The 17127-nt window shown below is 35.6% G+C and overlaps 1 protein-coding gene across 17 annotated transcripts in view; it reads right to left on the bottom strand.

The window, feature by feature from the left end:
• The window catches only part of MAPK10 (mitogen-activated protein kinase 10), a 588472-nt gene that overhangs the window by 118995 nt on the left and 452350 nt on the right, over positions 1 to 17127 (bottom strand). For all 17 annotated transcript variants that reach the window (XR_006606562.1, XM_045079393.1, XM_004756141.3 and 14 more), the window contains one exon: positions 14944 to 15113. Coding sequence is in view for 16 of the 17 variants with exons in the window: in XM_045079393.1 (XP_044935328.1) it covers positions 14944 to 15113 (170 nt within the window). In the remaining variant the exon portion in view is untranslated. The remainder of the gene's footprint in view (positions 1 to 14943; positions 15114 to 17127) is intronic.

Here is a 17127-nt window from a genome sequence, read left to right as displayed (position 1 = left end):
CCTTCCTCTTTAGCTCATTTTGCTCTGGCTCTTGATTCCAGCCTTGCCTTCAGGAGATTTGGATTAGATTATTTCATTGTCTTTCTGCACATTGAACTATAAAAAATTTTTCTCTATGTAACCAATCTCTTAGAAACTGGCCATGACTCAGGTTAGGTAACACTAATGAAAACCAACATGTATTGACTATTTACTCAAGCCAAGCATAATATTAACCCATTTAGAGTGTTTTAACAACCTTGTAAGTACATATTTCTACCAGACTTCTCTTCAGGTGAAATAACTGAGATCACACACTGATAAGATTGAGCCAGGATCCTAGCCAGGGATAGAGTCTACATTCTACTCTAGTTTCAGAGTCTACATTCTTAACCACCATGTCATGCTGTGTTTTATGCACTGAGCAGTTAATCCAATTCCAAACAAAGGGCAGATTTTGAAAATTTCCAGCTTGAAAATCAAGGGCAGACAGACATTCAAGAAGAATTTGATGATATTGAATATTTCCCAACTTACAGAGAAGTAGAAAATAGGAGCTGAAAAAGGAATTAATCAATGGATTAATGATTTAGGGGGTCACGATAGCCTTTTCCATAGCATCCTACTCCACTCAAGGAATTATGGTGATAGAACTGGGGCACGGTCCATGAAGTGAAAATGGCAATAGTATGTAGAGACACTAAATTCAGACTACTGTATTCAGAATTTTGATGATGCCGGAGACTCGGAGAGCTAATTTGAGGGGCAGGAACATCCTAAATAACTTTTCTTTTTACATGAGAATTCATTGGAAGGACTTTGGTAAGCAGGGGAGAAGATACTGGAAGACAGGAGGCAGGTGATACAAGATAAAGAGCAACTCATAGGTCCCAGGGGGAGAGGATGGAATTGAGAACACAGCTGGCGCCCAGCCTCCTCCGGGAGCTCCTCGTGGAGAAGCAGAGAAGACCACAGATGACAGAGCTAGGAGGTAGAAGAGGAAATTGGGAGCTCACAGGCCTAAGGACATCTGTTTTCTCCAGGAAGTAGGAGGTAAAGCCTTCTGCAAAAATTGGGGCGGGAGAAGTGGAATTGGGAGCTGGCGATGATGGTTGTAAAAGGACTATAACAGCCACCATGGGAAATGAGATAGGGAGCTGATGAGACACATAAGTAAAAGGATTGCTAAGCAGCAACCAGGGCCCAGCTGAGGATGAAGCTCATAAAGTTATAATGGAGGAAATCAGCATGATTATGCGATTTCACAAGCTGAGCTCTGCCTTCCAGCAGCACAGAAAACAGCCAGTTGGACTGATCTGAATGGAGGTTTAGAAAACAGGGAGCTTCAGAGGACAAAGAGGGAAGAACACAGAGAGCATCTGAGACTGTCTCTGAAAATCATTTTCCCCGTTCCAAGCTAAAGAGGAAAAAGTAATCTAACAGGAGAATGCCAGGCTCAGAGAACAGGGAGGCCCTGAAAGATTCCTGCCCTTAAGGAGATGCAGGGAGAAAAAGGAGGTAGAAGAAGGGACTATGTTAAGGTGACAATTTGGCTTACAGTTTTCCTCTGCTCCCTGATTTTTTCCATTTTCTTAGGCACCTTAAACCTCTGTGACAGTCAATTATTTGATATTCTAGGTTTGCTACATTTTTGCAATAATAGTTATTCTCTAACTTATATTTTTGCTAGCTTATTTGAGTTTCTCTCATTGACCACCTGGAAATCTAAAATTCATTTATTCTGGATCAGCCACTAGACCCGTGATTGGTGTGAAACTAAGAAAAGGCCGCTCCTCTGGGTAAAGGGTGGAGGGTGGCCCCCACATGCTCCTTCATCCACATGTCCTTGTTTAGAGCACTTGTTCCCCGACCATATTTTCCAATCCTAGGTGAACCCAAAGGAAAACAAATTTTAAATGTTATTGGCATTTTATCTCCCTGGTTTAGGAGTAAAATCTTGATTTTTATGAATGGACATATTAAAATCTTTTGTGGAAAATATTTTATTTTAGATTTTATTTTTTATTTGTCAGAGAAAGAGCATGCACAGGCAGTAGAAGCAGACTCCCTGCTGAGCAGGGAGCCAGATGCAGGGCTCAGTCCCAGGATCCTGGGATGACCTGAGCTGAAGGGAAATACTTAATTGACTGAGCCACCCAGGCATCCCGGAAATATTTTAATGATAAAAAATAAAGGTGAATAAAGATGAGGAAGATCATAGCTAAGAGAATTTTAAAGTATGTGTCTTTAAATTAAAAAAAACCCATGTCCAAATGAAGTGGCTAAATTCCCTCTCTGATAGTGATTTAGATTCCCCCATCATAGAGAGAAGCTTAAACTGCAACTGTTCAAGTCTCGATTCATAACTTTGGACATGTAAAATGAAACTCACTTGACAAGTCAAATATTTTAAATAAATTTAACTAACCCAAACCAAAAGATGTCTTCCTTTGTCCTCAGCTCCCGCAGTCAAAGCCATGATTAGTAAGACAACTCAGACTCTATAAACAGAATGTGAGGCTGAAATGGGCCAGGAGCATGACTGTAGAGAAAGGGGCCAATTACCTTCCTTCTGAGCTTTATAAAAAGTTCCTCGAATCCTTAGTATTTTTAGTTATAATATTTATAACATCTACCTGCTCTTCTGTTGGTTTTTTGTTTGTTTGTTTTTAGCTGTCTTTCCTACAGATAGAATAGAGCAGTAAAAGAGAATGATTTCTGGAATCTGAGGAAAAGCAATTGCCATCTGCTATTTTAGCATAATTTAACTGAAGACTTGGCTTCCTTTTTATAAGGAACATTGGCTCTTTAAGATGCACTGGATAGTGCAGGAATAAGCCTTTAGGTATTTATATTTAAATTATGGTTGTTGTTTTTTTTTAAATATAACCATGGATGCACTTTAATCCTAACAATTAACCAGGATTTACGCATCTAGAGATGCATGAATAGAAGATGGGCCATAAACCAATTTTATTTTTGCAATGAAAATAATCTACTGAAGCCCTAGAAGAATAGGTCCTTAAGAGAATTAAGAATCAGTCTTACTTAGTCATTTAATCTTTGGGATTAAAGTAGAAACTGAAAAATAAATAAATAAATGTGTTTGCTAATTACTTTTCCTGATCGTTTATATCAACACATGATTTACAGAGAAGACTGAATCATCTGTAAGTAAATAATTGTCTATGGAAATTTAAATGACTATTTTGCCCCTCTACCAGGAAAAATGCTTCTGGGCTACAAACCCTTGCTATCAGTTTTTTTACTACAGGTATATAAATTAATTACAAATTTACTGAAAAATGACAGATTCGGAATAAATGTCCATACTATATTCTAAAAACCAAATATAATTTTTAAGATTTTAAACTACCAAACCCTTCAGTTTTGATTATTACACGGGCCATTATATATTTACAAATATGAACACATACATACTTAATGGCTAATATGCAGAAATATGGATCTTACATAATTTTTTTTCTGTAAGCATTCTGCAATTGAACTTCTACTCATATTTTCTGAAAATACCACATTTTCTCTATGAAGGAAAAAAAATTCATAAATATTAACCATCAATTAAGAAATACAGGAAGTATGTACAGGATCGTGAAATGCAAAAGGACCCAAAGGCAAAATTGGGGGTAAAAAATACCGTTTCTGTCCTATTGCACAGACCACTGCAGCTTCATGCCTCTTACCAATATAAAGGCAATATTTGAAGCTCACTGCTCCTTATATTGAGAAGGTTGCAATTAAGGGTCTAAATTGTAAAATTAATGGAAAAAAACAGGGATACAAAATGTGATGCTATTCCAGATGTGGATCAAAGCAGTCATCTCCATTGGTCAGGGGCTAATTGGAAATGTGTGACTAAAACCACATCATTTAGCAAAATGGTTTTTTAGGATCTCTAAGAAATGTACAATAGGACTGTGAGTGATGTGTCCAGAAACCATATAAAATCATCATTCAGGACCCACTGATCCCATATCTTTTGTGTTACACAGGAAGTCTGATACTTCAGGAAATTCTCTGGATGATTTTACCCATTTTTCTTCACACCTTCAACCTCATAATCACAAAACTCTTCTATCCGAAGTCTGATTAAAGATGGTTAGCTGGGTCTCTGCAGTCATGTTACAAATTTAAAAACTAATATTTAAAACTTGTAAAGATATTATAAATAATCTCGGTTAACTGGAGCTCAGAATGCAAGATAGGAACAAAAATGTTCAGATGTTTCTTTGCTAGACTCACTTATGGAGTACTAGTAAAGTAATTTTTTAAATCCCATGTTCTCAACTATAATGTGAATATAATATGCACATTTTGATAATAATGTAGCTGGTACAATCAGCCATCTTCCTGGATTATGTAAATTGACCTTTTGCAATCTTCCACTGGTTAAAAAAAGTAACAGTAAGTCTACCATCCTTGAATCTATTAAAAGTCACAGCAAGGGGTGCCTGGGTGGCTCAGTCTGTTAAGTGTCTGCCTTCTGCTCAGGTCATGATCTCAGAGTCCTGGGATCCAGCCCTGAGTGGGGCTCCCTGCTCAGTGGGAGTCTGCCTCTCCCTCTCCTTCCACCCTTCCCTCTGCTCATGCTGCTCTCACTCTCTCTGCCCCTCTCTCTCTCACTCTCTCTCAAATAAATAAATAAAACCTTGAAAAAATAAATTTAAAAAATTAAGGTCATGATAATATCAGATTTAAGATAATTTCTTATACTTAATTTTATCTTTTTGAGTCCTGTAAGATAAATATTATCCCCATTTTACAGACGCATAAACCAAGGTCTTAGAGATAAATTTAAATACAATCATTGACGAAATACAATGGTAAATCCAATTATCTTGAAGTGTAAGTATATTTATAACTATAAAGACAAAACATGACAATATAAGATATCTTAAAGTATCTATAGTTGAATTGATAATATTTAAATGTGCAAATATTTTATAGAATTCAAATAATTTATGTAATTAATTTCCTCCCTAATCATAATCAGCAATAAACAGATATAGATTATCTTGTGCCCTAATATTACTAAGTTTCTATCTCTTTTTTTTTCTGGTACTATTTACAAATATTCCCTAAACTTCACAAGCCATTTAAAAAAAAAACAAAAAGAAAAACTGTGCTATTAGTTCAAAGATGATTAAATCAGTGTATAGAAGGAATAGCTCCAATTCATCACCAAGACTAGAAAAGCTGTTAAAAGTGTCAGTGACTCAAGAGTGTCTTTTTCTTTAATAAAAATGAATACATTAAAAAGAGAGGGCCTACAATAAGCCAATTTTCCAGTACTTAGAGGCTATTATTATTTGAAGAAGTTTCCATGGACAGCAATTGCTTTACTAATATGACTTGACTTGGCATTATTACCAGAAATTTTTTTGCGCTTCTGAAAAATTCAAAGATTTTTTTGTTTGTTTGTTTCGTGCTTGATTCTGCCGCTTCATTGTATCCAGTTTAGTTTTTGATGAGTTCTCTGACTTACCCACAGTGATTCTACCTACTAGTACTATGTAGAAGTAGAAAGTCAAAGAAGATGACAAGGAGAACAAGTCCAAGAACAGAAAGAATATGGTTTTAATTCTTGTCATTTAAACTGTACAATCAGCTCTTTTTAGTTAAAGAGCCAACCAACCTTGGCAAGTCTACTTTACTTAAAATCTTGGTTGCTGGCTTTTGCCACCATTTTCATTGTCAGTTTGAATCATCTTTGGAGAAAGAAATAAAGAAAACAGAAATGTTTCTTGGCTTGACAAGCAACAGCAGGATGGAAGTGATAGAAGACAGTAAACTCTCTGCTGATTTGTTCCTATGTTCTTTTTTTGTTCTGGCATGAGTAGTAGAAACAACCCTAATGAAATCCTCTTCTGATGATTAGAAAAATGTTCTGAAATATTTGCTCATCTAGCATTGGACCACTGTTGTTAAAAAAGCATCTTCTAGATTATAATATTACACCTAGGAAGGTACAGAGGACTTCTTTGTTCACATGGAGAAGCAGAATCATTGCTTCTTCTTTTTTTAAATTTATTCAGGTATTGTTGACATACAATATTATGTTAGTTTCAAGTGTACAACATATTGATTTGACATTTATGTACATTGCAAAATGGTCATCACAATAAGTTCAGTTACCATCTGTCACATTACAAAGTTAATACAGTGTTATTGATTATATTCACCATGTTGTATATTACATTCCCATGACTTACTTATTTTATAACTGGAAGTCTGTACTTCTTAATCCCCCTCACCCATTTTGCCCATCCCCCAAACCTTCTTTCTTCTGGTGAACACCAATCTGTTCTCTGCATCAGTGAGTCCAGGTTTTATTTCCACATACAAGTGAAGTCATGAAGCATTTGTCTATCTCTGTTTGAATTGAGTTTGCTAATATTTTGTTGGGATTTTTCCATCTATGTTCATCAAGGATATTGGCCTGTAACTTTCTTTTTTTGTGATGTTCTACTCCGGTTTGGGTATCAGGGTAATACTGTCCATGTAAAATGAATTTGAAAGATTTCCAACCTCTTCAATTTTTTGAAAGAGTTTGAAAGGATAGGTATTACATCTTTAACTATTTGGTAGTATTAACCCAATGAAGCTCTCCTGTCCCAGATTTTTGTGTGTTGGAGGGTTTATTTGAGATTTCTTTCATGTCTTTAGGTGAATACTGTGAACTTTCCTCTTGCAACTGTTTTTGCCGCATCATCTAGATTTTGGTATATCTTATTTGTTTTCTTTTATCTCTAGGTATTTTTTATTTATTTTTTAACTTCTTCTATGACCCCTACAGTTGTTCAGTAACATATTGTTTTATCTCTTCATATTTGCTGTTTTTCCGGTTGTCTTCTTGTAATTGACAATTAGTTTCATATTACTGTGGTCATAAAATATGCTTGATATGATTTTAATTTTCTTGAACTTTTTGGAACTCGTTTTATCACCTAATATGTCATCTATTCTCAAGAATGAGCCACATGGACTTGAGAAGAATATGTATCCTGCTGCTTTGGGGTGGGATGTTTTATAAATAAGTCAAGTCTATTTGGTTTAATATGTCATTTAAGGCTGATGCTTCCTTATTGATTTTCCGTCTGGTTGATCCATCCTCTGAGAAAAGTTGAGTGTTAAAATCCCCCATTATTATTGTATTGCTGTCAGTTTCTCCCTTTAGGTCCGTTGGTATGTTTTACATATTTAGTGCTCCAATATTGGGTGCATATATATTTATACCTGTTTTATCTTATTGGACTGACCCCTTTTTCATTATATAATGTCCTTCTTCATCTTTTATTATGGTCTATTTTAAAGTCTATTTTGTCTAGAAGTGTATAGCTACTCCAGCTTTCATTTTGTTTCCATTTGCATGAAACATCATTTTCTATCCCTTCATTTTCAGTTTGTGTACCCTTACATCTGAAGTGAGACTCTTATTGACAGCATATAAATTGTATCATTTTAAAAAATGATTTTATTTATTTATTTGACACAGAGAGAAAGAGCACAAGCAGGTAGGTGGGGAGAAGCAGGCTCCCCAATGAACAGAGAGCTTAAGGTGGGGCTTGATCCCAGGACCCTGGGATTATGACCTGAGTTTAAGGCAGACTCTTAAATGACTGAGCCACCCAGGTGCATTCAAATATGTCCTTTTTTAAGAACCATTCAGCCACTCTTTGTCTTTTGATTGCAGAATTCAGTCCATCTACATTTGCAATAATTCCTGATAGGTATATACTTACTTATTGCCATTTTGTTCATTGTTTTCTGACCATTTTTGCAGTTCTTCTCTTTCTTTCTTCTTTTTCTCTTTTCCCTGTGGCTTGATGAATTTCTTTAGTGTTATGTTTAGATTCCTTTCTTATTTTCTTTTTTGTATTTACGTTATGTTTTCTGGGAAGTCACACTGAGATACAGTAAAGTCAAGGGAGTGTACAAGCATGGTGTCTCCCTGGTTTTGCTCCTAGACCTCTAAATGTGTAAAAAAAAAAAAAAAAAAAAAAAAAACAGAAGCATGTTCTTCAGGCTGAAGCTACAGGCTAAGTAAATAGGCCTTTTTCATAGGAAGACAGGAGCTGTGTTTCAGTCTGCTGTCTGCATACTTCCCTGTGGGCAGTGGCCTGCCAAGAGCTGTCTTTCTCGTTGTTACAGTCCCGTGGAGCTCTGGAATGCCAGTCCTCTTGGCCATCATGGTCAGGTGATCAAGACCCCTGTGTATATTGCACATGCCCCTGGCTCTAGCAAGGCAACTGAAGAATTTAGTAGGCAGAGTATGCCTGCCTGCTTCAGAAAGACAGAAAGATAATGTCTTGCTTATGCATGCTTGCAGGCTTCAGTGATACAGCAAGAGAGAACTCTGTCAGTGCATGCACTGTCTTTAGGCAGAGTGTGGAAAGATGCCATGACTGCTTGTTCTTGTCTTCCCCAGTCATGGAACATGGGGGAGTTGCAATTGTCTCTGCTCTCTAGTTTCAGCAAGTGCTGTAAGTTCTTACCCCAACTTGTCCCAGCCATGATTCCATGTCCAAGCTTACCTGCTTATAGTAGCAATTTGTGTGGAGAATATAACAATGGCATCTGTCAGTGCCTCTGTCTCCGGGGAGAATCTCAGTTGCCCCCCACCCCTCAACCCAATGATCTCAGATCAACAAATGAATCTCCCTCACCAATATTCTAAGTATTTTTCAAATTGCTATTTATTCACTGGACCTTAGGGAGAGCATGACCACACATGAGATTTCCAAGAGGGGAATTTCAGTTTCCTATGGCATTTGGGATCCCCAGACATCAGCCTTATTGGTTTTCCAAACCAGACATTCTGGGGTTTCATTTTTCTGGTGCACAACTCCCAGGCCAGGATGCCTGATGTGGGACACCAACCCTTTGCTCCTCTGGGAGATATGCTTATCGGATGAGATCCCTCCCAATTGTGTGTTGCTGCACTGTGGGTAGGGTTTTTGCAAGATTTTTTCTCTGTCTCATCTACCATTCTTTTTTTTTTTTTAAGATTTTATTTATTTGACAGACGGAGATTACAAGTAGGCAGAGAAGCAGGCAGAGAGAGGGGAGGAAGCAGGCTCCCTGCTGAGCAGAGAGCACGATGGGGGCTCGATCCCAGGTGCCTGGGATCATGACCTAAGCCAAAGGCAGAGGCTTTAACCCACGAACCACCCAGGCGCAACTCATCTACCATTCTTGATGTGGTCATTTTATCCTTTATTGCAGAGAAAAGTTCATCTAGTTTTCAGATCTTTTCCAGAGGGAAATGATCCTTATGTAGGTATAGACTTGGAAGTTCATGGGAGGAAGTGAGTTCACAACCTTCCTACACTGCCATCTTGGACCCTGCTCAATCATTGTCTCTTTCTGTTATAATAGATAATCTTAATTTTTTTTTTTTCTCAGAAGTAGGAAGGGGCACTTGGGTGGCTCAGTGGGTTAAGCCTCTGCCTTCAGCTCAGTTCATGATCTCTGGGTCCTGGGATAGAGCCCCACATGGGCTCTTTGCTCAGTGGGGAAACTGCTTCCCCCTTTCTCTCTGCCTGTCTCTCTGCCTACTTATGATCTCTCTCTGTCAAATAAATAAATAAATAAAATCTTTAAAAAAAAAAAAGGAAATAGGGAGAAAATTTTCATTGATTCCAAAATATTTCCCATCATATTTTATTTAATGATTTTCAATAATGACGTTTTTGGTCCATTATCCATGGTGAATGAAAAAATAGCATAGTAGTGATAATTTCCTTTTGAAGATATTTTAGTATTGCCTGTTTGTTCTTCTGATAGTAAGTAAGCAGTGAAGCAATCCAAAGAGAGGAAAGAAAGTATAAGAACTCAATAATAAATTTAAGGTAACTGAAACAGTAGAAATGAGATTCCACTTCAAGCGTAAGTACCAATATGTCAACATTTGCACTTGAAAAGCAAAATCCTTATTATACAAACACAAAATTTTGTAGTGGCACATAAAAAACAATAATTGATGATAAATATTTCTTTTGGAATTGGTTCCTCCATGTTTTATTCCTGTTCTAAAGAAAATAAGCCAAAATAAATGAATTATCTATTTCAGATTGTCTGCTTCCCATGCCCAAGGTTCCCAGATACTCCTAATTCCCAAATCTCCCAATCACTATACTCAGGATTATATGGGGCATTCAAAATACACAAATTTGAGTGCTCATGAACAGGGGAATGGTCTGTAGATTTTAGGAACATGTCTAAAAGTGGATGTGCATTTGATGTAGGAGAGGTGGATAAACTCACCAATGACAAAAGGCAATAAAAAGGAAATTAAATTAAAGGCTGCAGATAGAGAGGAAAAAATAATAAAAGAATAGATCTTCAAGAGAAATAGTATACTATTAACCTAAGTCATGATAAATAAACAAAGTCATCTCAAACTATGTTGAGAAAGAGAGACAACTATATTCATGTTGGGAAAGGAATGTGCTGGAATTGTGGTGTCTATGCACAAAGTAGAGTAGCAAGCTAGAAGATAAGGAAAAGGAATATGCCATACTATTTTTATCCTTTCTTCTTGGTCTTTGCTAACTCTATTTCCCTCAGCTATAAACCAAAAGACTAATAATAATCCCAGGAAACTCCAAGGCTAACATTTTGGAATTCAGGTGTCCTTACTGACAAACCTGCTGATAAACTTGTTGTAAAACTGGATTAAAAATTTTACTCAAGGACATTTTATTTATTAAAATCTATTTCAGTTAGTATACCTAAGACCTAAGGTGATTTCTGCCCTATACAAGGAGAAATAGAAGACATAAATGTCCCAAAAATACTCCACAAAATTTTTAGTAGATTTTCAGATGTTTCTGGGACAGTCTGCTAACTTCTTGAGAAAAATGTTGCGTTGGGTCTATTTTTCAATCATTTCAATCATTAAAAATCTATTAGCTTACTTTCATTAGTGTCCTCATTTTCTGTGACAGTTTTGTTAAAAGGAAAATAAAACAATCCCAATGAGTATGAACTGAGAAATGTAACAAAACTTTCCTATGTTCTACAATTTTCCTTTGAAGAAAGATAACCAGAAATCCCTCTGCTTTCTCCATTTTCTGTCTCTTCTTCAAAAAAATTTTTTTGTCTTATCTTCTATTACATTTTGAAAGTTGTTCATAAATCATAAATGCAGTGATTTCCTAAATGGGTTTCCCACTCCCCAGGTAGTATATAAGACATCCAGTGGAATGCAGAAAATATAAACATATATTGTAATGTAGAAAGTAAATTAAAATTATTAATATTTAATAAACAAATTAATACTGGTCCCTCCCAAACACATATTATCCCCCTCTAGCAGTTGGTCTCATATTACCTAGGGTAAAAAATTTTTGAAAGGAAAAAAGAAATTCCATAGTTTGAGGGAGATTGACAGTGGCACCATAAATTCCTTCCTCTGAAAACATTATAGTTCAGTGTGCCTGCTCTAGGAGGTTTACAGCATTTAAATTAATAGTAGAATCTTTATTATACTGTCTGTATTAGTACTGCTGCACAAGAAACCTCTACAAACTTAACTGCTTAAACAACATGAATTTATTATCTGACAGTTCTGCAGGTCCAAAGTCCTTATGTGGGCCTAGGCTAAAGTCAGGATGTTAGCAGACTGATTCCTTTCTGGAGGTGCTAGAGGAGAATCTGTTTCCATATTCATTTGGGTTTGTTGGGAGATTCCAATTCCCTGTGGTTACATCACTCTAATGCAGTCTGTGTATTCTTGTTGGTTGGCAGTTGATAGCCATTCCCAGCTTCTGGAAGCCACCCCATTCTTTGACTCATGACTTTCATCCTCTATCTTCAAAACCATCAACAATAAAGCAAGTCTTTCTCATGTTTTAAATTTCATCTCTCCTTTCCCATTGCATTTCTCTGACCCCCTCTTCTGCCTTTCTTTTCCACTTTTTAAGAACTCATCTAGATTGTTATCTCCTGAAAGCTCAGGATGAACTCCCCATATTAATGCCCTTAACCTTAATCACATCCACAGTGTCCCTCTTGCCACATAAAATAACATAGTTAAGGATTCTGGGGGATTAGAGTCTGGGCATCTTTGGCGGGACCATTATTCTGCCTTCCATGTCAAGAAATTATTTTGTGTCACAAAGAGGTCCACCTCATACCCTCACCATAACTAATAAATAAATAAAAACTAATAATAAGAATTTCTTTACCTAAATATCTTTGAAATAAAAGTTTTGATCCATTTTTGAAAATATTAAACTATTCCAGTTTTTAATAGCAAAAACACCTACTGATTGACATAAATTTCAATAAAAGCCTTGGTATATTTGATAAATCAGGTTTAAATGCTAGTAAATTATTTAGAAATGCACCAACCATGCACTGTTGCCATTTTCACTAAGCACTAAGAGTAAACTTAAAACCTGTTATCAAAATGAAGTGCAACTTTAAAATTTATGTCCACACAAAAACCTATATATGGATATTTAAAGCAGCTTTATTTATAATTACCAAAACCTGGAACAAACCAAGATGTCTTAAAGTGGGTGAAGAGATAAACTATGGCATACCCAGACAATGAAATATTCAGTGACAAAAAGAAATGAGTTATCAACCTATGAAAAGACATGAAAGAACCTGATGTACATATTACTAAGTGAAAGAAGCCAATCTAAAAAGTCTATATTCTATTCGATTCCAACTATATGACATCCTGGAAAAGGCAAATTTATGGAAATAATAAAGAGGTGCCAGGGTGGCTCACTTGGTTAAGCGTCTGCCTTTGGCTCAGGTCATGATCTCAGTGTCCTGCAATGGAGCCCTGCTTCACGCTCCCTGGTAAGCAGGGAGTCTGCCTCTCCCTCTCCTTCTGCTCCTCCCCACTGCATTTGGTTTCTCTCTCTCAAACAAATAAATAAATAATCTTTAAAATCTATGGAAACAGTAAAAAGATCAATGGTTGCCAGGAGTTCAGAGTAAAAGGAGGGATGAACATGTGGAGTATAAAGAATTTTTAAGGCAGTGGAAATAGTCTGTATGATACCATAATAATGAATACATATCATTTTACATTTGTTTAAATCCATAGAAATTACAACACCTGGAATAAACCCTAATGTTTACTATGGGCTTTAGTAATTATGATGTATCAATGTATCAACTGTAGTAAATGTACCACTTTTGTGGGGGAATGTTGATGATGGGAGAGGTTATGCATGTGTAGAGGTAGGAGGAATATAGAGGAATATGGAAAATCTCTGTACCTTTCTCTCAATTTTACTGTGAACCATTTTTCTTTAAAAAAAAAAAAGCCTTAAAAAAATAAAAAAGGAAGTGAACCAGATTTTAAAATTGTTTATGAAATATAAAATGAAAGGTTAAAAAATAATGAGCACTTCCACTACCACATTGCTATCATCAAAATTACATTGTATCAAATGAGTGAAAAAAAAGTTATACATAAAATGTGTTTTGGTTTTGTTTTTTTTTTAAAGATTATCTATTTATTTATTTGACAGAGATCACAAGTAGGCAGAGAGGCAGGCAGAGAGAGAGGAGGAAGCAGGCTCCCTGCCTTGCAGAGAGCCCGATGCGGAGCTCGATCCCAGGACCCTGGGATCATGACCTGAGCCAAAGGCAGAGGCTTTAATCCAGTGAACCACCCAAGTGCCCCAAAATAGACTTTTAAACAATGTTTATTTCATCTTTAGCTCATCCTTTAAAAGTGTTCATGTTTCCAAATGGACATCACTAATGTAAGAGTAATTTATATAACAAATAAGTGTACTAATCTAAGTAAATATCTTCTCAAAAATAAATATACATATTTATGGTATATGTGTTAAATTTTTACTTATAAGTATGAGCTATCAAGTTGAAAATTACTATGTTAATAAGTTCATACTAAATACATTTGATGGCTACACTGCAAGTTAAAACTGCATAAAATAAATGCTTATCAATTTGGTATCATCACTTTTGTAAGAATTTTATAACAAGTAATCAAGCTTTGATTTGTCATCATTTTAGATTGCCACTCAAAAATGTCATAAGAGAATGGTTACTAAGGGAGCCCAGAATTTTTCCATTTTGGAAATGTACAACAGACATTTTTAAATACCACCTTTTCTAATAGGTAACTGAATTTTAAATATTGAACTCTAAATGTGACAGGAACACTTGATACATCATTTATACTTTCTTAGAGTGCAGCAAATTTTATTTTCTTGTTATCTTAACACATAGCCCCTCATTTCTTACCTTCATAAACATCCAAATAAAATTTTCTAAATGTATTAGCAACAGATAGAAAACCTCTGGCTTTCTTTGTTTCTCCATGGTTGTTGTGTAATGGACATTTTTGGTGAGTAGAAAGACTAGTGACAAGCAAAGTTGTACATACTTTTAGTAAATGGGTAATGAATTACAAATCATGCTTGTAATTCTCAAATTATGTTATTTATTTATGTTTGTGTGTGTATTTGTGGCTAGTTGACAATCACAGCATTAGTGCCTTTAAAAAGACAAGTTAAGTGAAATAAGTCAGACAGAGAAAGATAAATACCATCCTACTCACATGTGGAATCTAAAAAGCAAAACAAAGAGACAAACAGCAACCAAAAACCAGATTATTAAATAGAGAGAACAAACTGGTGGTTGTCAGAGGGGAGCTTGGCAGGGGGATGGGTGAAACAGATAAAGGGGATTAAAAGCACAAACTTCCAGTTATAAAATAAAGAAGTCACAGAGATGAAAAGTACAACATAGAAAATATGGTGAATAAGATTGTAATAATATTTGGTGACAGATGGTGACAGCATTTATCATGATGAGCAGAGTAATGTATAGAAGTGTTGAATACGTTGTACACCTGAAACTAACAAAACACATTAACATTAACAAATGTTAATTATACTTCAATAAATAAATAAATAGATAAATAAGTATATATATTCCACTCACCAAACTATTCCCTGAGCCCCAGAGCCAATAGGCTTCAAATTCTGGTAGCGCTTGAGAACTGTGAAGGTTGAGTCTCCCACTTCCACACTGTAGAACTGGTTGTCAACTTTGCTTTTGCTCATGTTGTAATGTTTGGCAATATATGACACATCCACTTGTTTATCGAATCCCTGTGAAAAGAACAACAAAAACATGAGAAAATAAACAATCAGAATGATAGCAAGATATAGAAAAGCATGTTCTTTTAATATACTAATTCATAGCCTTCTATCATCATGACATAAACCTGTATTTCATATAAAAAATATGTATTCATCTATGTAAGATAACCTGGAGTAAATGAACTCAGAAAAATACATAGAAAAATTTGTTTTCAATATTAAAACTATTAATAATAAAATAATCTTACATTAGATCTATACAATCTTTTCTGAAATGTTTCATTAAAACCATTTAATTATTTATGAAGCAAACATGTACTAAATATACTGGGTCCATTGACTAGGCTAAATTTCAGAGGTGATTCCTAATCATCCATTATAAAATCATAGGAGAAAAGATAAGAGATTGTATCTATATCCACTTCTCAGAAAGGAATGAGATACAAGATAATGTGCAGTTTTATTTTTTAATTAGGTAAATTTGAATTAAATAGTGTTAACTGCATTTGTTCTCAATAACACCAAAAATGCTATTATCTTACATTAAACATTGAACAGTTTTAGTCCAAATTAACATCATTCTAAAATGCCACATGACATCTATTTATTTTTTGCAAGCTTAGATTTAAATATCTTGATTTTGTATCTTTTGTTTATCTTTAAGAGTTCTCCTCCTTATTATATTTACCAATTGAAGAGTATGTCCTTAAAATTTTGAATCATGATTTATGAATATACTTAATGTGAATTTTCATTATGCATGATTATTGTTTACACATAAATAAACTTATATTACATTTTGTAACATTAAATAGTTCCAACTTTATAGATAGAAAGAACCTTATACGATATTGTCTAGCTTGTTTCTTGTGGCACACACTAGTGGATGCCTACCCAATAGTCATCCTTTCTCCTTTTTGCCAATTTTGCTCAGGTTTTGAGGATTCATGTTCTGTGGGTTCCTTCCCAATCCCAAAAATTGAAAGTGGAAAAGTTCAAATCAATGGTTCTCTTTAGAAGTGGCATTAACCTTTCCTGGGCATTTGGGAAATTGTGGGCATGTTTTGGTATACCATGTGGTGGGAGATGTGCCTTGTATTTAGTCAGCTTATCAAACAACACGGGTTGTCCTGCAATGAGTGGGACATTCTTATATATATATCTTATATACCTCATGACTTTTGAGTTATGCCAAAGCTTTAATTAGTAAATGAAAACAAAGCTTTAATTAGTAAATGAAAACAAAAACCCTGCCTTTAGTGTTCTGAGTCCAGAATCTAAACTAGAAAGATCTTTGTATGGTTTTAATATGCATTGACTTAATATGTGATTCTTAACATAATTTGAAAGAAGATTTAGACCTCCTCAGGCTCTGAACCTCTGGTTGGTCATAAAAACATTGTCCTTAGAAATTTTTTGGCATTTCATTTCTAAATAAAAAGACTGAAATAGAAGTACAAAGTAACGTGTCCCTACATGCTCTAGGAAAGGGAGCCAGATGGCACCAAATTATATAAACAAGGAAAGTACAGTGGGGACTATAAGGACTGAGTGGCAAAACTTACCAATCTAGTGCACAGACCTTACAACCCCAGACAGACTTCAAGCAAAATGCTCGTGACCGGCACCAGCCCATGACTGGAAGACACATGGTGGCAGCCAATCCAGTACAAATACACACAGACTTCAAAGAACAGAATGGACTAAAGATGAGGAAATCTAGGTTGTTTGGACAAAAGACTGAAAATTCCGGTGATTTATGAGTACAATAAGGAGAGGACTGAAATCCAGGAGATAAGTCTGGGAAGCACGGAACAGGAAATTAAACAAGGCTATTAAAAAACAGGGGCGCCTGGGTGGCTCAGAGAGTTAAAGCCTCTGCCTTCGGCTCAGGTCATGATCCCAGGGTTCTGGGATCAAGCCCTGCATGGGGCTCTCTGCTCAGCGAGGAGCCTGCTTCCTCCTCTCTTTCTTTCTCTCAGCCTGCTTGTGATCTCTCCCTCTCTGTCAAATAAATAAATAA

This window comes from Mustela putorius, unplaced genomic scaffold, assembly GCF_011764305.1.
Source record: "Mustela putorius furo isolate JIRA1106 unplaced genomic scaffold, ASM1176430v1.1 tig00000382_pilon_pilon_pilon, whole genome shotgun sequence".
In the NCBI taxonomy this organism is placed as follows: Eukaryota; Metazoa; Chordata; class Mammalia; order Carnivora; family Mustelidae; genus Mustela; species Mustela putorius.
The sequence above is the reverse complement of the archived record's forward strand: the minus strand, read 5'-3'. Positions and strand labels throughout refer to the sequence as shown.